Here is a 22,952-nt window from a genome sequence, read left to right on the forward strand (position 1 = left end):
GTTTATCCCGAAGCAGCAAAACTGTCAATTTTGCAATACCAAACAACTGCAGGCTCGACTGCGTTTGGTAGATAAAAATTACCACCATTTGCTGTGTATTGTTCGCGTATAGTTAAGCATTTTTAGGTGTAATCATCGCGCGCCAAGTCCATTACTCTACGATGGACAACAATTTGGAGGTAAGAGTGTGTGTGAATTGATCGTTCTATGGCCGTGCAAACTTGGCTTGGGATCACAACAAACAGATACACTATCCATCGTGTAGAGGGTATTTTTGCCGAATTAAATACATCTCCCGATTTCTCTTGGTAGCAACAAACCAATGGAACTATGGTACCACCACCGATGGCACCGTCGGAAATGCTCCTCGATGATGGTATGCCGGTAGAAATGGTGGACGGTGGTGGATGGCCGGTACAAATGGTTCCGATGATGCAGGAGGACGAAAATCACCCAGACGACGACAGTGAACAACAGCAACATACGGAACTGTCCGAGATGGATGGGGAACGGGAGGAGGAAGAGCAGGAGCAGGAGCAAGAACCGGAAGATGATTCGCAACAGATGCCCGTATTGTCTCCTCCTCCAGCATTAATGTCGCTGCAGGTAGACAATCCCGATGAAGTGGCAAAAAAACCTTCCGAACTGGTACTGCCGAAAGCGCTGGAAGATGTACTAGCGCTGAAGACGATTCGTGCGCAGGAGCTTAATGTGGAGGAAACGCTAGCTGCCGTCGGTGCCGTTTTGCCCGGTTCATACCACGAGCCGGAAGGTGCATTAGAGTCGGATGATGATAATGTCAACGAACCAACGAGTGCAGCCGATCCGGATGGAGACGATTCGTCGATGCACGGAGCTTTTTCCGATCCGGGACAAACGCGCGTGGAAGGAAAGCAGGACAAAAACAGACGCAAGAAAAAACGTAAGAAGGAAAACCGTAAGGCACGACGTGAGCAGATGCAGAAAGCACACGAACAGCGGATACTGGAGCAACAAAAACAACCCGAAAAATCCCACACTAAATCGCAACATGCAAAGCATAAAACAATACGGTCGAAAGATCCGGAGCAAGCAGCTAGCGACGAAGTGGAACAAACTGAGGAGGAACGACCGGATAAGGATCCGGCTTGCTCGATCGATGATAGTGACGATGGCAAAGAGACGGAGGAGGAAACGGTGAAAAAAATGAACGGCGATCAGGAGAAAAATGGTGAAACTGAAGAGATAGACGTACCGGAAGATGGACATCGTACAAACGGACAAAAGGAAGGTGACGTTGATGAATCTATCGTACAGGCGGACAGTGACGAAAATGGCAAAAAGGCACCACCAACCACAAAATCAACGGCCACCGATGAGGATATCTTGAAAGACGTTGAGATCGAGTACGTACCGGAAAAGGTGACGATTGCTGATCTGGGACCGATGTATCGTCAGTTTTACCGTGTGTTTGAAATCTTCAAACTCGACACCAAATCAAAGGAAGCGGTCAAAAGCGCGGACGAGACGGAAAAGGAGAAAGCGGCAGCCGAAACGAAGAAGCTAGACGACGGGATGGACTACGATTACGACGATATGGGCGATCAGGACGAGAAGGACGACAAGGAAAAGATTTCCAAGCGCAAGCTAAAGAAACTAAACCGGTTGAGTGTTGCCGAACTGAAGCAGCTCGTCACACGCCCGGATGTGGTCGAAATGCATGATGTGACGGCGCGCGATCCGAAGCTGCTGGTGCAGCTGAAGAGCCATCGCAATACGGTCCAAGTACCGCGGCACTGGTGCTTCAAGCGCAAGTACCTGCAGGGTAAGCGAGGTATCGAGAAGCCACCGTTCGATCTTCCGGCGTTCATTAAGAAGACGGGAATTATGGAGATGCGTGCATCGCTGCAGGAAAAGGACGAAGCTAAAACACTGAAAGCGAAAATGCGTGAACGAGCACGGCCAAAGATGGGCAAGATCGATATCGACTACCAGAAGCTGCACGATGCGTTCTTCAAGTGGCAAACGAAGCCGCGCATGACGATTCACGGTGATTTGTACTACGAAGGGAAAGAGTTCGAGACACGGTTGAAGGAGAAGAAGCCGGGCGATTTGTCGGAAGAGTTGCGTATCGCGCTGGGCATGCCGATCGGACCGGCTTGCCATAAAATTCCTCCACCGTGGCTAATCGCTCAGCAGCGGTATGGACCACCGCCGAGCTATCCTAACCTAAAGATACCCGGCCTGAATGCGCCCATTCCCGAGGGATGCTCGTTTGGATATCATGCCGGCGGTTGGGGTAAGCCACCGGTGGACGAAAGTGGCAAACCACTGTACGGCGACGTGTTCGGAGTGGCCGGTATGGATGGGGAAGGTGGTATGGGTGAGGAGGAAATCGATCGGACGGTATGGGGCGAGCTAGAATCGGAATCGGAAGAATCGTCCGAAGAGGAGGAAGATGAGGGCGAAGATATGACGGCACAGCCGGACGAAAGTGGACTGATCACACCGGCCGAAGGGCTCGTAACTCCCTCCGGTCTGACCAGCGGTGTACCGGCCGGTATGGAAACGCCCGACACGATCGAACTGCGCAAGAAGAAGATCGAGAGCGAGATGGAGGACAACGAGACGCCGGTACTGTACCACGTGCTGCCGGAGAAGCGAAACGAGCGTATCGGTGCGGCCATGATGGCTTCGACACACGTGTACGATATCTCCGCTGCGGGTGGTGGTGCTGGTGTGCCTGGTGGCGGACCAGCGGCAGCTGCTGGTGGTGGTCGTGGCGCCGGTCGTGGTGGTCCAGTAGATCGGGAAGGTATGGTAGAACTGGCGCTCGATCCGTCCGAACTTGATCTGGACAATGATGCGATGGCACAACGGTACGAGCAGCAGATGCGCGAACAGCAGAGCCATCTGCAGAAGGAGGATCTTTCCGACATGCTGGCGGAACACGTGGCCCGGCAAAAATCGAAACGGAAACGGCAGCAAACCGACACGACCAGCAAACAGTCGAAGAAGTACAAGGAGTTCAAGTTTTAGGTCCTCAAAAGAAAAGAAAAATCGTTTCTTCAAATTGGTCCGCTCCACTTTTCATACTCTTTCTACACACACACGTACACGTTTTGCTTCCTATAAGTCTCCCCTCTTTCCTTTTTCGTCGTCTGTTGGTCTTAGGTGGTACTCTATGTCGTTCTCCCTACTGCGATCAACCACATCCGTTATCCGTAGTGGATACATTAGTTTCATTGTAACCCGGTCAGGGATTTATTATGATAAAAGTGAAGAAGAGCGAGGGCGAAATTTAACATTAGAAATAAATTGCTACATTTCCTTCGTGTGTGTCTCTCCTGTTTCGGGCGGAGGACAACTGACGTGAAATCTTCCTTGTAGTGTTACCTTTTGTTTATTCTATCCATGAACGATTTTACTTCGCAAGATCAAGACCGGATACGATCGGGCAAATATCGATCAGATTCTGGCCTTTCTGGGGGAAGGGAAAGTTTATAGAATGGGAGCCTGAATCCGGCCATCCGACCATTTTAAGCCCCTAGACCATTGAACAGGAGCTGCGATTCAGGAATGATGCATTGAGCAATGTGATCTATAGTACAAGGGGTCTCCTTATAGTTGCTACATGAATTAAAAAGTACCAAAAACGTGGCGAAGTGCTGTTGTTATCTGCTCGAAGCAAGCACTGGAAAAAAGGAAAGTTTGGGGCGGTTCTGTGGGATATCAAGTAGACGACATAAGTAAGTGTCCCGGTACTTTAAGATCACAATTTTCTTGATCAATATGAAGAGGAAACATTTGATTTTACTATGCAATTTTACGCTTTTTTAATGCAAACTTTATAACAAGTTCCAGGAATTCTCTGATAGAAGATGAACCACAATAGGGTTATGATGTACGTCTGTGTCTTCTATCAAACCTGCTACTTGATTGGGATTATGGTAGCAACGAATCACATCATATAAATCAAAACAGCCTATATGTTTCATTGAAGGTTTTGTCCATCGTAACGGAAAATAACTTAAGGAATGGTTTTATTTCTGAACAAGTGGCAGTCGACGGTCTTTCACCTCTACCAATCCACCAACCTACAGCAATATTTGATACTTGTACTGCTTGGGCACCTTGGAGATTATCATACGCCCATCGTAGCTAAGCGATGCAAACATCCACGGATCGGCCGTACTCCACTCGACACCGTACACCGAATCCTCGTGCTGATCGAAAGTTTGCAGCAACCCGTCCGCCAAATGTTCCCTCAGCTCACTACCGCCCGCTGGTTCAACTGCATCGGGCCCAGCAATAACTTCCGGCGCTTCAGAACTCACGCTACCGGCGCAGGTAAGTAGCACCTTACCATCGCTACCGCTGGACAGCAGTAGCTGATCGTGATACGTGTTGAATCGTACACTCCAAATCCAGTGGTGATGATCGCTGCGGGCAAACACGTGTTCCTTCGTGTTACGGAAATCCCACACCTTCATCACACCATCATCGCCACCGGTCACAATGTGACACTGCTTGTTTGGATTGCAATCCAAGTCTCGTACCATCTGGCTGTGTGCTTCCTCGATGCTCCACACCACATGATTAGGGTCCCGGACGTCGTACGATCTGGCCATTTTTTATTTTTGTTAGAATTAAAAATTACAATACTCTATCTATAAAAAAAGAAGCTTCTTCACCTACCTTATGCTACAATCATGCAAGGCTATAAAATGATTGCCCTGATGAAAATGGGACCACCGGCCAGTTGTAAACTTGGGCACATTTTTAGCATTTATCTCAGCCACAACGCGCGTTGCTGCTTCCGCCCGATGAAACAGTACTATCTTACCATCCACCACACAGGCCAGCTGGTTCGCATCGGATGGATGGAACTCGGTGGTACGTATTTCCGACCCATACTCGCTCGTGGCAAGCGTTTCTACATTTTCGAATGCCAAAAACTCCTGCTCGTTGTCCTTTGGTTCGAGAGATTCCGGTAGCGTTATCAGTGCCGTTTCCATCACGACCTGTGTACCACCTTTCAGCATACTGTAGCAGCTGGCCAATGATCGCGGATCGTGCGGGCTTGCCGTTAGTCGCCATACTTCCCCGTACGGATGGGCGAAAATGCGCGACTGCAGGGCCGAACTGTCCTCGTTCAGATCGACTACGTGCAGCTGGTTGTTTGGCTTGAGGCTTTGCGTAGCAACGAAAAACCGCACATCATTACTTTCGGCTTGCTGCGATGCAAGTGCTCTTGCCTGCGGGCAACGGTATACGAAGGTCAGCATACAATATAGGACAACAGGGAAAGTTACTTTTCTTCATTAAACTCACCTGAAACTCGAGCCCATACACGAGAGAATTGTTATCCTCCATTGGCGACGAGTCGATTGTTTTCGTCTGGTCGCAAATCGGTTGTTTGACAGCTGTTTTTTCATTGTTTACGTTTGCTTGCTGATGACGTAGTAGAAGAAAACCAGCAAGGCATTTCAAAAAATGGTTAATAAGTGTATTAAAAGATTCCGAGACCGAGAAGTAGATCCCTAGACAATATATGACAAAAATACTTCGCCTGAGATTGTTGTCAGTAGTGTTGTGCGTACTGAGTAAGATTGAGTGAGTTATTGAAATCCATCTAATGAAAGATTTAAATAAACTCCTCACAAGGAGTTTTTACAACTCTTTTCGGAATCTAATCCCAAAGAGAGGGAAGGCGGGAGGGAGACAATTGCTCCTGTATTTTATGTTGTGACCGGGTGGAGGAGGAGGCACCACGTGGCCCCCCCTTTCTCGAGGCCCCATGCGGCCGCTCAGTCTGCTTATAGGAAAATCCGCCCCTGATACAGAGGATAAATTCCCAGAACTTCGAGAAAGAGGTCTTAGTATATTTTGTACTAGTTAAGACGAAGCAATATTCGGATATTTGATTAGCAGGGTTCAGGACTCGCCTGTGCCTCCCTGTGGTCCCTTTAAGGGACTTCTGTAACAAGCCAAGAACTTATTTGGATTTGATTGGCCCTAGCTTTGCTTGGGGTTAAAAAATCCTCGCGATAAACTCTAACTAGTTTCGTTCAATGTTAGCAAAAAAACAACAATGTATACAGTTAGCTGATTTTCAAACGATCATGTTCATATTTTCGTTTTTCTACCGCACACAAAATTATAAATAAATACATAAATTTTCGTCCCTTCACTCGCCAGACAGACTTTGCTGGTGAGCTTTCCGTGTTCCGCAATTGCAACTTGCATAACACACGCACCACGTTCTAACCGAGATTATCGTGAGACAACGGACGACGCGTGACGGCTCAGCCACACATCGACATAAGTGATTGACCTTTATTTTCCCACCCGCTTCAAGGAGACGTGCGCACGATACATGTAAACTAAATTAGCTCATTATGTGTACTTTTGTGTTTTTTCTTTTGTTTCATCTTCCCTCAACCCTGTGTCGTATATATTATAGCCTGCCTGCCTAACCCGGCGTCCGGAGGAAGAAACCTATGGATCGATGGAAGCAAAATAGGACCTCCAAAAACAGCATACTTTACGACATCATGGTCAATATTAAAAAAATCTCTTAAAAGCAATAAGCTGATTGATTTCGACCTTATCCACAAAACAAAAATACAAAAACAATCCTTTAGAATGTTGAAGCAATATCAATCACTTTCCTTTTCGCCTCGGTTAAACAAAAGTCAAAAAATTTGAATTAAATCAAAATGTTTTCCTCAAACCTTAACTGTTTACAAATAAAAAATGAGAAGCTAAAGTTAACCATAATCTAATTGCTTGTTTTACATTTTGGCGGCATAGTTTCCGTTATCTTTGTTTGAATTATGAACAATATTGAAAATAAATTTTAATGGGTTTGTTGTTTAAAACTTTTTGATGATTTTTTGTTGCAATATTTTCCACGAAACGATATAAAAGTCAAAAAAACTTCCGAACCCGACCATCCGGATCGATGTGCTTACCGGTTTTGAACGACCACTGACACTGACAGGCTAACGACGAGACTGGCTACTATTCTTCCTCTTTCACATCATCTATCATTAAATTGTTCTACTAATTAGGGGAGTTGTTGGTTGGTGGTTTTTTGTTTGTTTTTTGTTTAAGGAGTAGGAGTCCCATGGAGCATTTTTAGAATGGCGCATCTGGCGGAGTTTGGAAAACTTTATCACCTCACGGGGGAAGCGCGCGCACGCCTTACGAATCCTTGTTCTTCTCGTAGAAATCATCCAAATACTTTTTGTACTCGACCTGGTTCGGCCACAGCTGGGATGCCTGCGAGTTCAGTGGGCTATCGTTGTTCGGTTCGCCGAGCAGGGATTGAATCGAAAGCAGGATCGTTCGCACATCGTACAATGCGGACCATTTGTCCTTCAGGATGTCAAGGCAGATCGAACCGCTGAGGTCGACGTTTGGGTGAAAACAGGGCGTGATGAACTTTACGTTCGGGGCCGAGTACGGGTACGAGTTGGGAAATTCCAGCAGCAGCTTGTACTTCTGACCCTTGTACACGGTATCGTCCGGACCGCTGATTGTGCCGATCCATTTGAAGAAATTTTCACCCTCCGGGAAGGCAGAGATGGATTTTTCCGACGACAGCATCAGCGCCATCAGCTCTTTCTGGAGTCTGTTGGGAAAGGGGAAAAGATTGAAACGATTAATTTTAGCTTGTTGAAATGGATAAGATACGAAAGATTTTCCTGGAGCTCTTTTCACAGCTTTGAACATATAGTCTGAAGTTTTGTATTAACAAAAAGCATTAACATTGACAGACATGTTCCTTATGTTCCTTAGCAAAAACTTATAGAGATTTCGATCCGATTGGCCTCATACGGAGTTTTCCAGTGATAAAAGCGACAGCGGCACTGGTCTTCCGACAAGTCTAGAAGGGCTTTTCTGTCTTTGAATTAAAACAGCATTTCCATCAAATATTTTTAGTAGCATATTATCACATTTCCTTCGATTACATTTAATTGTGCAATAAGTATTCATTGTCCTGTTTCCACAGCTTTGGTGTTCCATCTTCTTCTTGGCTTGACGACCTTATAGGTCATGCCGACCATGGAATGGCTAACTAGATTAATATATAACAGGTATTTGGGTAGTCATTACTCACCACCTACACTACTAGAATGGTCCGCATAGGATTTGAACTCCGGTCCTGGCGTGAGTTTTTCAATAATGTTTTAAGTTCTTTGATTTATTGTTTAATAAATCGTTTCCTTACGATATTTCATAATCATCTTGTTTATAAAGAGTGCTAAAAAACGAAACTTTCTTCAATATTGTTCCTTGATTCAACCAATATTTTTATCATTTTTAACAAACATGAATAACCAAACACGTTATATTTTCACGCTCCGTAGTTTGGAGATTTCTGATCGTGATGAAGCTTAAACCGAAACAAAACCCCTATCATTTAAAATTAAAAATATATATTCAAAGCATAATTCAACAAAAAACAAAATGATTTCTGCATTATCAATAATCTCAAATTCAACATCGTTGTGTGAATACAAAAATACGAAAGAGGTCAATGAACTATCCGGTATTCGATGAATTTCACATCCAACAACATTCTTCACACCATTTAACAGAACAGCTGTGTTATCTATCTATCTATTTATCTACGGCATTGAACCCAAACTTTTTATCCATCTAGTAGATGGTTGATCTTACATGGTTGAACATCAAATGTTCTGCTTTTCGCCATGGTAATAAGCGGTGGAGCATCCAAATCGTAGGATGCATCGAGAAACCGTTACCATTTTTAAAAACAGTTACGCGAAGAATGTTAAACCCGCGTAACGCCATGACAGATAGGGCTCCTCACGTAGCCTCCTCGTTGTACCTTTCCCTAATCCCTTTCCCCAACGACGCAACCAATTCGATGACGCTCCAGTGCGAAGCGAGAGCTACATACTTGAAACGCATAGACAATGAAATAAAATGTAGATGACTAGTTGCACTCGCTCCTTGGCATTAGGAGAATTTTTTTCTGGAGAAATAAAATGGACGAATAACATCGGTCATTTGCAAAGACGGAAAGGGAGTGAACCGCTTAACCGCGATGGAGTCATCGCCATCTGGCGCAGATCTGACTATGCTCTGGAAATGTACAGGCGATTCGAAACGAAAGTATCGAAGGCGGACGGTAGTTTGACCTCCCGGTCAAGACATTTTCTGGGCATGTCAACGCGCTACCGAATGATGGCATCATTCCCTGCATTTGTGTTCCCACGGTACACTCACCTTTTGCTAACGGCTTGGTTATTGTTGTTTATCAGCGCCTCATCGCTCTGTTTCGATGGGTTCGACGACTGTGCGCGCTCCGGGTTGATGTTTTGGGCCATTCTTCCTCCTAGCTAGATGCGCGTTGTTCCGGTTCTTTCTCTCCTCCAGATGGCCCGTTTCAGGTTGCGCTACTAAAATCTTCCCCCGCACACTAGTAGCGCGCACACAATCAGATGGTGAATAGATGCAGCCGCTCCTCAGCGCAACTCCACACTTCGTGTGCTTCCTGCTGTCTTGCCTGTGACTGGGCCAAACACGCGATAATGACGCTGATACAGGCGTTCTGCTTCGTTAGCGACGCCTTGCCTTGTTTCTTTACAACAGATACAGCTGCTGCTGCTGGATGCAAGAGTCTGGAGAGTTGTTGCTTTAACACACACTCCACTACGCTTCCGTGCCACACACGCCTAGCCAAACGTACATGGAACGCGCACACAGTTTTCTATTTCCCAATGGCGACACTGCGGTGCGAAAAATGCGGCTACAGCTTGACGGGCAAGAAGAACTGTATGCTTGTGAGTGACCTTTATTCACACGTCGTCGTTCGGTTCGATTTGTTTAAACAATTTCATCTAACAGCACACGATAAACTAGCGATTGTGATACGGTTCGCTCTTTTCTTTGCTGCAACAATCGCTTACTTTCGTTTCACAGTTTGCTGAGTCTGGCATTTAATCGTTTCCGAATGGGGCGAGGATGCTTCATTCGGAGGGGTGTAAGTTTTGTGTTTTTCACCACTGGTTGAAGGATCCGGATGCGATTCTACTGGGTAAAACAGAGATTAATGTGAATTAGACAACGCTACATTAAAAGTGGACAATAATTTCGGTATATTATAACGTTTTTACACATATGCACCAGCATACCAGGTAATTCACATTCAGAGAAGTAGAACAAATGTGTAAAACATTTCATGAATTACCGTTGCAGGTTTGGTCTTTTGAATTACTGACTTTGAAGTGACAGTTCGTCAAATGACAGACGTTATGTACGTTAGGTTGTTAAGCTTCGTGTACATGTGTGTTCAGCAATCCGGCGAGGAATGTAAAAATGGTAAATAGAAAGACAAGTAAATATTTAACATGTCTTTCACGCTGCAGGACGGGCTTCAAATCCCCCACCAATCTTAAGAGGTTTTGACCTACCATTTGTGGTGTACTACCAACTGTGTAGTCAGTGAAAAGATAATGAAGATGGATTTAATGTAAGTCCTATTGTGAAAGTAACTAGAAAATCCATTCGATACACTGAGCAGCTTCAACAAAGAGATAATTAGCAATTAGTAAGTTAACTCAAGAAATAAAAAAAATAAAACAAGAAATGCATTGATTACGATCAGAAATATAGCCTGTTTTGCTCAACCAAATCGTGTCAGATCATCGTTCCACAAGTTCAGATTTTACTCGCAAATGCTGTAACTATGAGCTCGTTCTCTGTACTATCAACGTATAAATGCTGCTTAATCGTTACTTGAGTATATATGAACCTTGTTCATAGCTGAGGTAACGCTTAAGGATTTTTGACATCACGAAGCCAAACAAAAACTTTGCCGATCCAAGCAAAACAAAACAATTGGTGTCGTTTCGCATTTCCTCGCAAGCGCTATAAACGTTTTGCACGTTTTTAAAAAAAAGGTTTTATTATTTTTGTTACCTAGATTGAACACCGCAACGTGTGCTTTCCCGTTGGGGCAAAAATGGTTTACATACATTTCCCATCGAATTTAACCGAGGAGGAACTGATGCTGCAAGCCAAATATGCCAAACTACGAAAGAAGAAAAAAGCCCTCCAAGCGCTGAAGGCACCGAAACAGGAGCCGGAAAAGAATCTGTTGCCCAAACGGCCAGCTGATGCACGCGATGCACGGGAAGTCGCACGAAAGCTACTTAAAAGTGGTGCCATACAAGCTATACAAAAACCACAGCCGAAACAGGAGGCTTCGTTCAAGCGACCGAAAGGCCAGGAGCGGAAACGCGTACAACCGGAAATGTCACCCGCTGGACAGTATCAATCGTTCGGTGCGTCTACAGAGTTTGAAAGCACCAGCTCGACGATTGCCACGTCCAGTGCTGTGGTTCCAAGTTCGGCCACACCAGCCGAAAGTCCGAACAGTCCGGTGGAGAAGGAAACAAGCCGCGTACAGAACCTCTATCAACAATTTGCCAATGAGCGTGACAAGGACGATCAGATGGACAAATCGAAACCACCGAGCCTCGATGCATCGAAGGACAAACCACGGTCCGGTAACACGGTATACGTTTCCGGTAACAAGGTGACGGAGAACTTTCTCAAGAAGCATTTTAGCGATTTTGGTGAAATTCTCAACATTTCGATGGAGATCGAGAAGGGACGTGGATTTATCACATTCTCGAAGACGGAATCGGCCGACAAAGCGATCAGTGAGCTGCACTCTAAGACGGTCGGTGGTATACAGCTGCAAGTGCAGCTGGCTCGCCGTCAGCCACAGATTAATCCGATTAACGATGCTGGCTCTTCTGCTGTTTGGTCTGCACTGGCTACTAACCGCTCGCAAAAAGGCAAACATAAGGACAACCGGGAGCTGGTTTGTTACGATCATGATGATATATTTTGAGGGGTAAAATTGAAACGACCTTGCGATGTCATGCGGTAGATTTTAAGCTATTGAAAAATCCTTAAAAGATGCGATAATAAATTGCTAGCACGTATTAAACTACTAAACAGAATGAAATCGTATTATGTTTAATTAAAAACGGCATCGAAATATGTTTGAATACGCTTTTGTGCAACAACGAACGCCCCAGTGAAAAATGGCATACGTTGAAATGAGAAGATGCGAACGTCATAAATTTGACAGCAACGAAGAGGATTGTTTACAAAAAACAAAAATTGGTCGCACAACAGCTGTTTACTGCACTATTAACAAAAAGCAAAATATTTTGGGATACTCGCAGCTCAACAACCTTTGGAGACTACCGTCGTCGTCATGATGAACTCGGAGATGAGCAGCAGCATGCATTCAGGACGTCCGGAAAGCGATTTCAGCATCGAATGCTTCCAGAATTACACCGCTCCGGAAGTGTTCGTCCAAGGGTTGGCCGGTTTGGTCAACCAAACGGATGTGGAAGTTATGATACGGGCACAGAAACAAATGTAAGTTTGCTTGCCGTCATTTACGAGCGGTGATACAACTAACGCACTCACCTTTCCAGGTTGCAACGCTTTGAAAAAACGAATGAAATGTTGCTCAACTGTAATGCGCTCAGTGCCAGCCGTCTCAAGATTGCTACGGATGATTTTAAAAAGCACACGAAACTGCTGCACGACATGAAGAAAGATTTGGACTACATTTTTCGCAAGATACGGACGATAAAGACAAAAATCGGTAACCAATATCCGACGGCATTTGCTGAAGCCGAGGCCAAGAACAAACCGATCAGTTTCGACGAGGAAGATGAAATCGATACCGCAAGTCGAGCGGAAACGTTAGACGAGAAAAGGGAGCAACCCGGTGATGGTGGTAACACACCGTCAGTGTCGTCGACACCCGTCAAGGCGTCATCTGCTGGGAAGGGAAAACCATCCATCAGCAAACCAGTGGATGGGGAAGGTGATGGGAAGGAACGGAAGAAAGCGCTAGCTAGTGGTAGTAGGGAAAATTCGACTGTAGGATATGTGAAAATGGAACAAAGTCCAGAAAATCGGAAATCCGGCGGCGGTGGATCGAGCAGCGGTGAGCAGAAGCGACGATCGTTCCGATCGACTCAAAGCAGTTCGACTGATAATTCTAACGATTCTTCAGATTGTACGTCCGATACGGGATAAACAAGGAGGAATCGGCAAGGAACACGTGTTATTTATTAGTTATTTTAAATGATCTCAACCAATTAGCTGGGATGGATGTGAGCAACGGGCGTCTAGGCTTATTTGATTTGTGCCAGTAGTAGGTTAACTTAATGTATATTCATATTGACTCGTAATATATATTAACCGTAATAAAGATAAATAGGAAATATTACATCAAAGTGCTTTACGATTGCAAGAAAAGTTATTTTTGTCTTGCACAGGGTTCGAAGTTTCGCCGAGATATTGATTTGTTCAGGTATATTATGGATTCAACCTAAAAGATGTTGAATTGCTCGGATGTTTTCTTTGGCTTGTTCCTCAGGATTTTAGAATCACATATTTTGACGGCATCTGAACGATTCAACGTCTCGCTGCTTGAACCAATAATATACCTGAACAAGTCAATATCTCGTCGAACTAGTTCATTACATTCGTGAAAACCCTGTAACGAAAATGTAATCGATTGTGTTGTTGTACGTAGCATAAACAATTGAACAATTGTCAAATTAGACATTTCTCTTTTGGCTATTGTTGTGATACGGTAGTTTCTCCGATACGCCTCAACAGCTTAAGTTTTAAAACAATTTTCAAGAAAGATTCACCAAAAACAACGTATTAAATGTCCAACACCAAAAACCTACAAGAGGATGATAACGATTGTGATGATTGGTTCAATAAGGATGAAGATGATTTCGTTGTAAACATACCAAACAAAGCTGCCGCTGATGGCGAAGGCACCAAGGAAGAAGCTGCCCGCGCACCGGAAACATCCGTCAGGGATATGCTGGACAATTTAAAATTCACACTGAACGGTAAGCTTTTTTAAGCCGTATCATTCACTTTTATATCACGAAATTCACTTATGTTTTTCTTCTCTTTCTTTGTAGACGAAGGTGGCAATTATGTGGACTCGATCAAGCACGCCACATCGGGCCGTACAGCCAAATTCGAGCTGCCGAAAGGTGCGCCCGGAAAGTACGTACAAACCATTCCACTCACAAAGCTTTCAAACATACTGGAAAACGAAACACTCTCAATGTTTGCCGATATTTACGTGCAGAAGGAAGAATTTATCGCCACACTGACGAAGAAAACGTACGGCGAGGAGTTACTGTTGGTATTGATGAAAATAATGAACAAACTCAGCACGATTCCACTGTACGAAACGGTCAAACAGCTGTTCGAGATACTCGTCGGTCAGCAGCAACTTTGGGAACAATTGCTAAAATATTTCCAGCAGCCGGCCGAAGGAGAAAGGAAGAAAAAGAAAAAAAGCAAAATCGTACGTCCGACCATTTCACGAATTGATATGATGGACGTTTTGGTGAAATTTATGACCGAAACAAGGCATCAGCTACCGTTGGTACCCCAGCGAGTGGTGGAGTTTTGTGATAAGTTGAGCCGAATTTTACCACCGGATGATAAGAAACAAATCGAACAGTTGCATGAATTGTTGGTGCAAAACAACACGATGGCTGCAGAGCGCCCGGCCAAACAAATCAGTGTAAGTGCTCTCATAGAGTTATTTAGTCCTCTTTTTGTGATTAGCTGTATTTGTTTCTCTTACACTAGATTTATCCTACCATCAGCGAACTCAAGGATGGTGCCGGACCATCGATGAATCTGAAGCAAAACATCGTAAAAGGGAAGTATGAAAACGTCGAACACTATCTGGAAGTTCATCTGCACCTGCTCAAGGAGGACTTCCTTATCCCGTTGCGCACCGGTATAGAGAAGTATCGAAAGTTTGTCGCAAAAAATGGCCCTGGAATATCGTTTGCCGGCGAAAGCATCCGTGTTCACTACCCCGTGAAGCTGCTGCTTCCCAGCACAGTGAATCGGCGCACCGCAAAGGAGCAACTAATTCTGGTTGATTTAGATCCTGCCGAGCGTGGCTATTCGACCGTTTCCGCGCGCTACAAACGCTTAGCACTGTCCAACACGAAACGGTTCATGAACGGTTCGATGGTGCTGTTCACCGATGGTCCGGAGTTGAACGAACTGGTTGTGGCTGTCATTAGCAATCGTGACGCAGCTCAGCTGCTGAACGGATACATTTACGTGGAACTGATCCGGATGGAACGACAGCAGCAAGAAAACGAACAGTCGGCGTACGGGATGAACCTGTTTAATCGCCCACTGTTGATGATTGAGAGTGAAATATTTTTCGAACCGTACCATCAAACCTTTAACGCGCTCGGCCGCTTGCGCGAGGACACATTTCCGCTCAAATCGTATATTGTCGATGTAACGTTTCCGAGCAAAGGATTGCCTCGGTATTTATCTCAGAGCAGTTCGGGGCATCTTTTCAATTATGGCGGAATTCAGTTTGATCTCAAGAAACCAGACGAATGGCCTGCTGTAGCATTGACAAGGGCAGCCGGGATGAATGCGTCACAGTACGAAGCGTTTCGCATGGCACTGACAAATCAGTTTACGCTGATACAGGGTCCACCCGGTACGGGGAAAACATTCATCGGATTGCGGATCGTTGAAACGCTACTTGCAAACACCGGCGAGCAAATACTTCTCATCTGTCTCACCAACCACGCGCTGGATCAGTTTCTGTGCGGTGTTACACGATACACGGACAGTATCGTGCGGATGGGTGGCCAATCGAAGCACCCACTGCTGGACAAGTATAACGTAAAGCAACTGCAGGAAGACGAACGGATTGATCGGCGGTTACGGATAAGCTACTACAATGTGAAGCAAGAGTACCTGAAGCTGGTTGAGCGATTTGATGCGTTACAGCAGGAGCAGGAAACGTCGGACAGTTTGTCGCGGGCGATGGTCCAATGTATGGTAAGTAGAGAAGCTTGCGAAAGCCGTACAAAAGCTGCTAAATAAATGCTAATTCGCTTAATTGTCCCCCTAGGCAGAATTGGTGGACGCTTCGCGGCGTCTTAACGAGCTGAGCCAGCTGAGCACACTGAAACTGATACAGGGCTTCCGGGTGGTTGCCATGACGACAACGTTTGCCGCTCGCAATCGTACCCTGCTAGAGCTACTGCGTACACCGATCGTAGTGATCGAGGAGGCGGCCGAAGTGCTTGAAGCACACATTGTGTCAACCCTCACACGGCACACCGCCCAATGTGTGCTGATCGGCGACCACAAACAGTTGCGTCCGACCACGAGCACCTACGTACTGTCGCGTCACTATCGGATGGATTTGTCGTTGTTTGAGCGTATGATTAACAACCGATTCAGCGCGGCCATGATGACCGTGCAGCATCGAATGCGTCCGGAAATGGCGGATTTATTACGACCAACGATCTATCCTATACTGGAGGATGCTGATTCGGTTACCGCACGACCGGATGTAACTGGTATGATGCGAAACTTGTACTTCCTAACGCACAATTATCCGGAAGGAGGTGAATCGGCGGACTCGACGGCGAGCGATGATGGAGGGGATGAAAAGTCGAAAAAGAACCTTTTCGAATGTCGGTTTCTGCTCGCACTTTGTGAGTATTTGCTTGCCCATGGGACGTATAACGTGGAGGATATTGTTATATTGACGGCTTACAACGGACAGATGTTGCAGTTCGTGGCGGTAAGTTTCGCTCTACAGTGACCGCTAATACTATAAGACCACTTTTATGTTTGGTTTTCAAAAAAGTTGACTTCGTTGTTTTTACTGGGTATAACGAATGTTCAACTTACATTAATTTTAATACCGAATTTTTCATCTACATCTACAGGAGAAGAAAAACCGTCCCACCCTGCACGGTATCCGAATAGCGGTTATTGACAATTATCAGGGCGAGGAGTGTAAAATCGTTCTCCTTTCGCTGGTACGTAGTGGCAGCGCAAACGGTGGCACCGATACGATCGGGTTTCTTGCGCATGAAAATCGTATCTGCGTTGCGCTATCACGTGCCCGGGAGGGGCTCTACATGGTGGGCAACATGTCGCTACTGGCCAAGTGCTCAAAAACTTGGTCCAGTATCGAGAGGAAACTGCGTGATAAGGCTGCGATTGGCGATACGATGCCGTTACAATGTGTGACACACGGACAGGCTGTGGAGGTTTGTTAATTGTTTCTACACCAAAAGCGGTTTTAAACATGTTAGTTTCTTTCATTTGTTTTAGGTCAAACTGCCCGAGGACTTTGGGGAGTTAAAAGATGTAAGATGCATTTGCGGTGTACAACAAAAATAAATCTCTTAACAGATCTGTCCTGTTTGCCTTTCAAAGGGTCAAAAGAGAGAATAGAATTTGAAAGCATGATTCGTCGTGGAGGAATGTGTAAGATGTATTAACGTGATAAGAGCACAAAAAATTCTTCTACATGTATAAGTTTTACAAACAGATTGACCAGGTCAAATGATGATTGTATATTTCATGTATTTTTCAACCTTTTTAATGCGTTTAAAAAACAATTTCTCTATAAATGAATAAAATTCTACATTTGCGGATAGTAAACCTGATTAGATTACTCACCGAATTGCGTCATTTCCCTTTCAACCCGACAACTTGAGGTTCATTAGCTTTTCTAGGACATTTTCATTTGGATTTGTATCCTCTTCGGACGCAGAAACAGCAGATGATGACGATGATGATGATGATTCGTTATCGGTATCACTTTCATCACTCTCGCTATCTGTCGTGCCGTAATCGTCCGAATCAGTAGAATCCGATTCCTCCTGTGTAATGATGTCCTGGAGCAGTTTTTGGATCAGCTTTTCTTCACCGAACCCAAGAGCTGCCTGATGGATGTCTGGAAGTATCTAAAATAGGAAAAAAATTGTTTTAATCATAATCACAAACGATTATAGACACAGTTGGCCATCGTCCTTACCTTCTGCATGTTTTCTACACACTCGAACAAAGTCTCCTCGTCCAAACCTAGTTCCACATAGCGAATATAATCTTTAACAAAGTAATGGTTCAGGACAGCACACTCCGTCGTCTTAAATGCTTCGTACGCGTGTAGTAGCTGAAACTGGATCCATACCTTACGATCCGCGGAGGATATACCGGTCAGAACATGCTGTACACAAACCAATGCAATTTCTTTGCTCCTATAGTAAGGGTACGTGCAGGATCGACGGTAAAACGAATGTAACATTTGCTCCACACTGTGAAACTCCGCAAAGTAGGCGAGCGTACTCGAGATGCGATGGATGTTAATGTGTGAATTTGCCTCATTTAATTCGTTGTTGTTTGTTAACCGATCATACCTAACGGCAAGCAGTACATCGATCAAACCGAGGACAAGTGGCTTGTGATCTTCGATGCAGGAGGTATATGTTTCTTGGTTGCGTATTTTTTCCTCTACAATCACACGTATCCGGTAGGATTGATCGTCGGTTAGTTTGCTTGATGCGGGCAGGTTGTCTAAGGTTAGGCCCAGCTTATCAATCGCAAACTGTATGTAGTCCATTCCATAATGTTCACCATGGAAATCGTGCTTTTCCGCTTCCTCTTTCAGTTTCCACCGTTGGGCGAAGCTGTATTTGTCCGGGTCGGAAAGTACCTTCAACTCTTGGCTTGTTTCCTGTGCACCATATCAAACAAATCAGGAAGTTTGTTGATTTAGCAATTAGTAGAACTAGTTACCAGCGAAAGAGGACCACTGTAGAGCCGGCAGAACCCGTAGGGGTAGGATGGAAATTCGTTGTCTACCGTTTTAACATCGACGGCCAAAGGGACACGAAATGTTACCGTACTTTTCTCATAATCGATATACTTTGGAAATGCTTTCCCGGGATGGGCAGGGTGCGATAATGGTATACTGAAAGATGATCACATTCAACTGCATTACGAGTTGGGCTCAACAGTCTTCTATTTTTGCTTACCTTGCATGATACGGCGCTGCTGTGAAGGTGCATTCTTTCGGGAAGATATTCAGCACCAAATTACTTTCATGCTCTAGGTCTAGTTCTGGCAAATCTAGTATCACTAGTATATGATTAGATTCTAAGGTTGTACGAAAGCTTAAACTATCGTCCATCGTTGCGGTAAACAGGGGATGCGTGTTTTTGCAAAATTTGCGTGTGTTTTGTTTATTTGTTTGGCTATCAACAGCACGTGCTTTTGCTGTATGGGACTGTTTACTATGGATATATTACTTTAGTCGCATGGATGACAAAGAATATTGAAATTGTCGGTTGTTGATTGATGAAAAATTACGGTATTTATCTGATGATTTGTATTGATCTATTTGGAGATATTTTTAATTGTTTCACACATCATAAACTGCGAACTGGTTTGTTACGAGAGATCCCGGAATGTGCTGACATGCATTTTCGGGGCGTACAACATACTGGGAAATATGACACCGTTCCAAAAACAAAGACAGGATTAGTCAAATAATCAAATTCATTATGTATTTAGCAATATGGCCTGGCCGTTCTTTATGAATAAAAAACAAATTCATTATGTATTTCACATTTGTATAGTAATTATGGTAATGTGCAATGCCTAGCATCGAGTGGAAATTCAAGTTGTCTTCTTAAACATTAAATATACTTCATCAAATGAGGATTTGTTACGCACACAGGTCTGTCTTTTCACACCACACTTTATCCCGGTACAATGGTTCCCTCAGCTTTGTCTTATCCAAGGGATCACTGAACTCGTACCACATGCGCTGAAACTCTGCCATAAATGGGTCGATCATTTCTGGCAGCGAGGTGTACGTCATATTGTCCCAGTGTGTGATCAAACCGGGAGACGTCCAATTGCTAGAACCAGCAATAAGAAGACCTTTCTCGGGCAACCGGTCCACCGCTGACCCGTGTAACTTTTGTACCTGCGGCGTTTGCTTGCTTTGTGTGCCTGCTTTTGTTTTCTGGCAACGCGAACAGGAGCTACCGAATCGATCCAACAGTCCAGCCCTATCGCTCAGGACAGCTTTGTCGAACAGGGTATGCTGCAAATGTTTGTTCGGCTCTCCGTATTCAGCAATATGGTACGCAATCAGACAATTGCCACAGTACCATTCCGTGTCGAGCAGACAAAACTTGTGATGCATCAGGTGGTCACTTTTGTACTTGTATTGTACCTTTATATCTACAAGAGAAAGAAAATGTATGAAATATTTGCTTCTGGATTTATTTACTCATTTGTGGCGTTACCTTCAAAGATCAGGTCGCGTAGGTAGGATCCCTCGTTTCCTACCATGGATTCGCATGTTACGACTCGCACCACAACCGACCGCTGCTTCTTTGCCCGTATGACCGCTTCACTGATCTCCCGCACGGTAAAGATGTACATGGCCAAACAGATGGATTTTTCTGCCCGATCTATAAGGCTCACGATACGATTTACGTGTTCGAAGAGAAACTCTTGCGGACTCGGTGCAGGTTGCAGTAGTTTGCGCCTGTTTATAAAGAACACTTCGCAAGACTTGGTTTTGGGTTTTTTAGCTTTCCGCAACCAGAGGTAAAGTTCGTACGCAACTTCCGACGACACCAACAGCAAGCCCCCGGCAAGGAGTAATTTGCCGGGTTTGTTGTAAAAGTAATTTACCAAAGACTGCATTTCTGTATCCAAATGCGGAGGCCGGCTTTAATGCGCGCCGTACAATGCAGCAGGATGGTTTACGGTGAGGTAATTGAGAAAGAAGAGCTAAAAGACAATTGATTGAAATGATTCGTGCTAATCAGAATAAACGAAGTAGTATCTTTTTTAGGGATGTCAAAACTAGTAGGAAATATCCAAAAATATGTAATTAAACCGCAAAATCATTGTTTATTAACAAAAAATACATTTTTATTCCGGGTTTTCAGTTCGGTACATAGCGCAAGTATAGAACCATGACTTATATCCTAATTCCTCTGGTTGCTGTCGAGTTGACAGTTTAATATCGAATGAAAACAAATAATTTTTCTATGATTTCTCCAACTTTCTGTAAATACAGGTTTTGCAACAGCATTTAACAGGCGAAAATAACACTTAAATTAGAAAAAAAGCTCAAAATTTCTTTAGCAATAACGTGCAAATATGAATGTGCAGTGTGAGAGAGATTGTTAAAACAATTAGCGTCGAAATACTTCGGATTAATCGCACCGTTGCCAGCTGCTGCTACTGCTGCTGCATACCCCTTTTTGGCTGGATTGTGAGCAGTGGTTTGTGGTGTGGTCTGTGGTGATAAGCAGCACACCTCGAAATCCTTGTTGTTGCAGCTGATCGCTTCCATTATCAGTAAGCTTTTAGGAGGTTCGGTTGACATATTAGTCAAGATTAATCTCTCGGTGAAAATCAATATGAGCGAGGGAAGCAATGAAGGGGCCGAGTCGCCTCCGGCTAACACTGGCGTACTGTCCGCGACGGCCACCGTAGCAACATCCGGCGAGCCATCGGAGTTGGCCACTGCAGTGTCACCACCACCGTTACCGCCACGAGAACATTTGGTAAGTTGATGGGGAACGGCTTAAATTCTTCGCCGAACAAAGGTCGTTCACTGTAGCGTAGTGTGTGCTCTGCTAAGTGGTGTGATTGACCCCTGTAATAATTAATGTTTCCTTCCCTTCCTTCGCGTTTCGCAACAGATCGTTACTGCCGTAAAGTTCCTCAACAACCCGAACGTAGTTCGCAGTGCCATAACCAAAAAGCAAGCATTTCTTCGCTCCAAAGGGCTGTCGGAAGACGAGATACAGATTGCATGTGAGCGAGCCGGTGTCTTTACGACAAATCCTTCCACCATTCCAGCGCAGACCGTAATTAGCATGGGCGTAGAATCGAGCGGTGGCGGTAGCTATACCTCCAAGCCCGGCTATCAAATTCAACCACGGCCAAACTTCCTTACACGCATGAAGGACATGCTAAGCTCGGCGGCTCTACTGAGCGGACTGATGTATGCTGTTTACTTGTTTTATAAGGTATTTAACAGACGTGCTTTACCCTTCGGCTGGCGATGACAAAAAGGGGGGCCTTTTGTTTTCTGGCACATTAAATATAAGACAAACATGGTTATCTTGGTGATGGTTGGTTGTGGTGGTGGGCTTTCTATTTTCGATTTCCATTCTTTAATACTGTCTTTCGAACTTTGCGCTTTTGCTACGATAAGCAGTCTGTCGCTTGAATAGAGGTTAATTTTATTGTCTGGTTTCTATCTTACGTCTTTTAGAAATTCATTGAACCGTTGCTGTTCCGCAGCAAAAAGAAAAAATCCGTCACCGAACAGCTGACGGAACTGAATCAAACGATGACGGTAAAGATTGATACTCTGAGCGCCGAGTTGGGCAAAATTAAGCAAGAACTGAATCAGGTCAACCAAACCAACACAACCGTGAAGGAGTTGGCCAACTTTAAGGGTGATCTGGATTCGATTAAAGGATTGCTTTTGAACAGGTTGGCTGTGGAATAGATCGTTTGACCGTACCACATGGTAATAATTTCTAACTGCTGCTAATGTTTCTTACTTCCCGCCAGAAAACAATTCGCTGCACCAAATCTGCCCGTCGTTCCACCATCGATTCCGGCCTGGCAGCTACGCTCTCAGCAACATCAACCGGCTAGCAGCGAAGGTGAACACGACAAGCACGATGACAATGATACCGGATCTGGATCGGGCTCTAGCGAAAATGATGTTGTGCTGAAGAACAGCGATAGCAGCTTGGAGATTATGTAATGCGATAATCCAGCAACGCTCGGTCATAATAACGATGCAAAATGCATCTTTCTTCACTTCCTACTTCACAGATCATAAACGCTAAGAAGCAAAGAAAAAACAAAACGCCATGAGGGCGCATCCATATCGGGGGATCGCGCGACTTTTTTGTCCAAAAAAGTCTCTCAATACACACAACAACGGAAGCATTTTTTGACGGCCGCAAGATTAACGACAGTGTGAATTGCATGGATGCGTACATTTGTTTGCATAATCG

The 22,952-nt window shown here is 44.7% G+C and overlaps 9 protein-coding genes across 9 annotated transcripts; 5 read left to right on the forward strand and 4 right to left on the reverse strand.

Moving 5' to 3' along the window:
* Positions 1 to 144: 144 nt before the first annotated feature.
* Positions 145 to 3,049, forward strand: LOC126561574 (splicing factor 3B subunit 2). The gene is made up of 2 exons (XM_050217806.1): positions 145 to 179; positions 313 to 3,049. The coding sequence occupies exons 1-2, from the start codon at positions 162 to 164 to the stop codon at positions 3,016 to 3,018; spliced, it is 2,724 nt and encodes a 907-aa protein (XP_050073763.1). The 5' UTR covers positions 145 to 161; the 3' UTR covers positions 3,019 to 3,049.
* Positions 3,050 to 4,076: 1,027 nt separating this feature from the next.
* Positions 4,077 to 5,378, reverse strand: LOC126562473 (EARP-interacting protein homolog). The gene is made up of 3 exons (XM_050218989.1): positions 5,314 to 5,378; positions 4,678 to 5,237; positions 4,077 to 4,602 (listed from the first exon to the last, which is right to left on the reverse strand). Exons 1-3 carry the CDS (start codon positions 5,353 to 5,355, stop codon positions 4,077 to 4,079), a joined length of 1,128 nt encoding a protein of 375 aa, XP_050074946.1. The 5' UTR covers positions 5,356 to 5,378.
* Positions 5,379 to 7,181: 1,803 nt separating this feature from the next.
* LOC126563132 (ubiquitin-conjugating enzyme E2 C) lies at positions 7,182 to 9,400 on the reverse strand. Its single transcript, XM_050219757.1, has 2 exons — positions 9,244 to 9,400; positions 7,182 to 7,618 (listed from the first exon to the last, which is right to left on the reverse strand). Exons 1-2 carry the CDS (start codon positions 9,342 to 9,344, stop codon positions 7,189 to 7,191), a joined length of 531 nt encoding a protein of 176 aa, XP_050075714.1. The 5' UTR covers positions 9,345 to 9,400; the 3' UTR covers positions 7,182 to 7,188.
* A 1,581-nt stretch (positions 9,401 to 10,981) lies between these two features.
* LOC126562704 (negative elongation factor E) lies at positions 10,982 to 11,878 on the forward strand. Its single transcript, XM_050219271.1, has one exon. It carries the CDS (start codon positions 10,982 to 10,984, stop codon positions 11,876 to 11,878), a length of 897 nt encoding a protein of 298 aa, XP_050075228.1.
* Positions 11,879 to 12,234: 356 nt separating this feature from the next.
* Positions 12,235 to 13,089, forward strand: LOC126562828 (kxDL motif-containing protein CG10681). Its single transcript, XM_050219414.1, has 2 exons — positions 12,235 to 12,417; positions 12,477 to 13,089. The coding sequence occupies exons 1-2, from the start codon at positions 12,251 to 12,253 to the stop codon at positions 13,087 to 13,089; spliced, it is 780 nt and encodes a 259-aa protein (XP_050075371.1). The 5' UTR covers positions 12,235 to 12,250.
* A 640-nt stretch (positions 13,090 to 13,729) lies between these two features.
* LOC126561004 (NFX1-type zinc finger-containing protein 1) lies at positions 13,730 to 17,277 on the forward strand. The gene is made up of 6 exons (XM_050216953.1): positions 13,730 to 13,922; positions 13,998 to 14,614; positions 14,683 to 15,915; positions 15,989 to 16,669; positions 16,818 to 17,144; positions 17,209 to 17,277. Exons 1-6 carry the CDS (start codon positions 13,730 to 13,732, stop codon positions 17,275 to 17,277), a joined length of 3,120 nt encoding a protein of 1,039 aa, XP_050072910.1.
* Positions 17,278 to 17,579: 302 nt separating this feature from the next.
* LOC126562323 (protein SHQ1 homolog) lies at positions 17,580 to 19,072 on the reverse strand. Its single transcript, XM_050218786.1, has 4 exons — positions 18,918 to 19,072; positions 18,679 to 18,853; positions 17,918 to 18,616; positions 17,580 to 17,846 (listed from the first exon to the last, which is right to left on the reverse strand). Exons 1-4 carry the CDS (start codon positions 19,070 to 19,072, stop codon positions 17,580 to 17,582), a joined length of 1,296 nt encoding a protein of 431 aa, XP_050074743.1.
* Positions 19,073 to 19,609: 537 nt separating this feature from the next.
* LOC126561005 (uncharacterized) lies at positions 19,610 to 20,611 on the reverse strand. Its single transcript, XM_050216954.1, has 2 exons — positions 20,199 to 20,611; positions 19,610 to 20,133 (listed from the first exon to the last, which is right to left on the reverse strand). Exons 1-2 carry the CDS (start codon positions 20,602 to 20,604, stop codon positions 19,610 to 19,612), a joined length of 930 nt encoding a protein of 309 aa, XP_050072911.1. The 5' UTR covers positions 20,605 to 20,611.
* A 586-nt stretch (positions 20,612 to 21,197) lies between these two features.
* LOC126562701 (peroxisomal membrane protein PEX14) lies at positions 21,198 to 22,705 on the forward strand. Its single transcript, XM_050219268.1, has 4 exons — positions 21,198 to 21,476; positions 21,615 to 21,944; positions 22,193 to 22,416; positions 22,498 to 22,705. Exons 1-4 carry the CDS (start codon positions 21,330 to 21,332, stop codon positions 22,694 to 22,696), a joined length of 900 nt encoding a protein of 299 aa, XP_050075225.1. The 5' UTR covers positions 21,198 to 21,329; the 3' UTR covers positions 22,697 to 22,705.
* Positions 22,706 to 22,952: the final 247 nt, after the last annotated feature.

The sequence above is a fragment of the Anopheles maculipalpis genome, chromosome 3RL, assembly GCF_943734695.1.
Source record: "Anopheles maculipalpis chromosome 3RL, idAnoMacuDA_375_x, whole genome shotgun sequence".
Lineage (NCBI taxonomy): Eukaryota > Metazoa > Arthropoda > Insecta > Diptera > Culicidae > Anopheles > Anopheles maculipalpis.

Bases quoted from the DNA above. Each gene is read 5' to 3' on its own strand.
- LOC126562473 (XM_050218989.1), bottom strand. From the start codon at position 5,355: ATGGAGGATAACAATTCTCTCGTGTATGGGCTCGAGTTTCAG. The intron at 5,238-5,313 runs GTGAGTTTAATG...CGTTGCCCGCAG, and splicing joins TGTATGGGCTCGAGTTTCAG to GCAAGAGCACTTGCATCGCA. The intron at 4,603-4,677 runs GTAGGTGAAGAA...AAAAATGGCCAG, and splicing joins TTGCATGATTGTAGCATAAG to ATCGTACGACGTCCGGGACC.
- LOC126561004 (XM_050216953.1), top strand. From the start codon at position 13,730: ATGTCCAACACCAAAAACCTACAAGAGGATGATAACGATTGTGATGAT. The intron at 13,923-13,997 runs GTAAGCTTTTTT...CTTTCTTTGTAG, and splicing joins TTTAAAATTCACACTGAACG to ACGAAGGTGGCAATTATGTG. The intron at 17,145-17,208 runs GTTTGTTAATTG...CATTTGTTTTAG, and splicing joins CACACGGACAGGCTGTGGAG to GTCAAACTGCCCGAGGACTT.
- LOC126562701 (XM_050219268.1), top strand. From the start codon at position 21,330: ATGAGCGAGGGAAGCAATGAAGGGGCCGAGTCGCCTCCGGCTAACACT. The intron at 21,477-21,614 runs GTAAGTTGATGG...GTTTCGCAACAG, and splicing joins TACCGCCACGAGAACATTTG to ATCGTTACTGCCGTAAAGTT. The intron at 21,945-22,192 runs GTATTTAACAGA...TACGTCTTTTAG, and splicing joins CTGTTTACTTGTTTTATAAG to AAATTCATTGAACCGTTGCT.
- LOC126563132 (XM_050219757.1), bottom strand. From the start codon at position 9,344: ATGGCCCAAAACATCAACCCGGAGCGCGCACAGTCGTCGAACCCATCG. The intron at 7,619-9,243 runs GTGAGTGTACCG...CTTTCCCAACAG, and splicing joins AACCAAGCCGTTAGCAAAAG to ACTCCAGAAAGAGCTGATGG.
- LOC126562323 (XM_050218786.1), bottom strand. From the start codon at position 19,072: ATGGACGATAGTTTAAGCTTTCGTACAACCTTAGAATCTAATCATATA. The intron at 18,854-18,917 runs GTAAGCAAAAAT...ATCATCTTTCAG, and splicing joins GCAGCGCCGTATCATGCAAG to TATACCATTATCGCACCCTG. The intron at 17,847-17,917 runs GTAAGGACGATG...TTCCTATTTTAG, and splicing joins GTGTAGAAAACATGCAGAAG to ATACTTCCAGACATCCATCA.
- LOC126562704 (XM_050219271.1), top strand. From the start codon at position 10,982: ATGGTTTACATACATTTCCCATCGAATTTAACCGAGGAGGAACTGATG.
- LOC126562828 (XM_050219414.1), top strand. From the start codon at position 12,251: ATGATGAACTCGGAGATGAGCAGCAGCATGCATTCAGGACGTCCGGAA. The intron at 12,418-12,476 runs GTAAGTTTGCTT...TCACCTTTCCAG, and splicing joins ATACGGGCACAGAAACAAAT to GTTGCAACGCTTTGAAAAAA.
- LOC126561005 (XM_050216954.1), bottom strand. From the start codon at position 20,604: ATGCAGTCTTTGGTAAATTACTTTTACAACAAACCCGGCAAATTACTC. The intron at 20,134-20,198 runs GTAACGCCACAA...TTTCTCTTGTAG, and splicing joins ACGCGACCTGATCTTTGAAG to ATATAAAGGTACAATACAAG.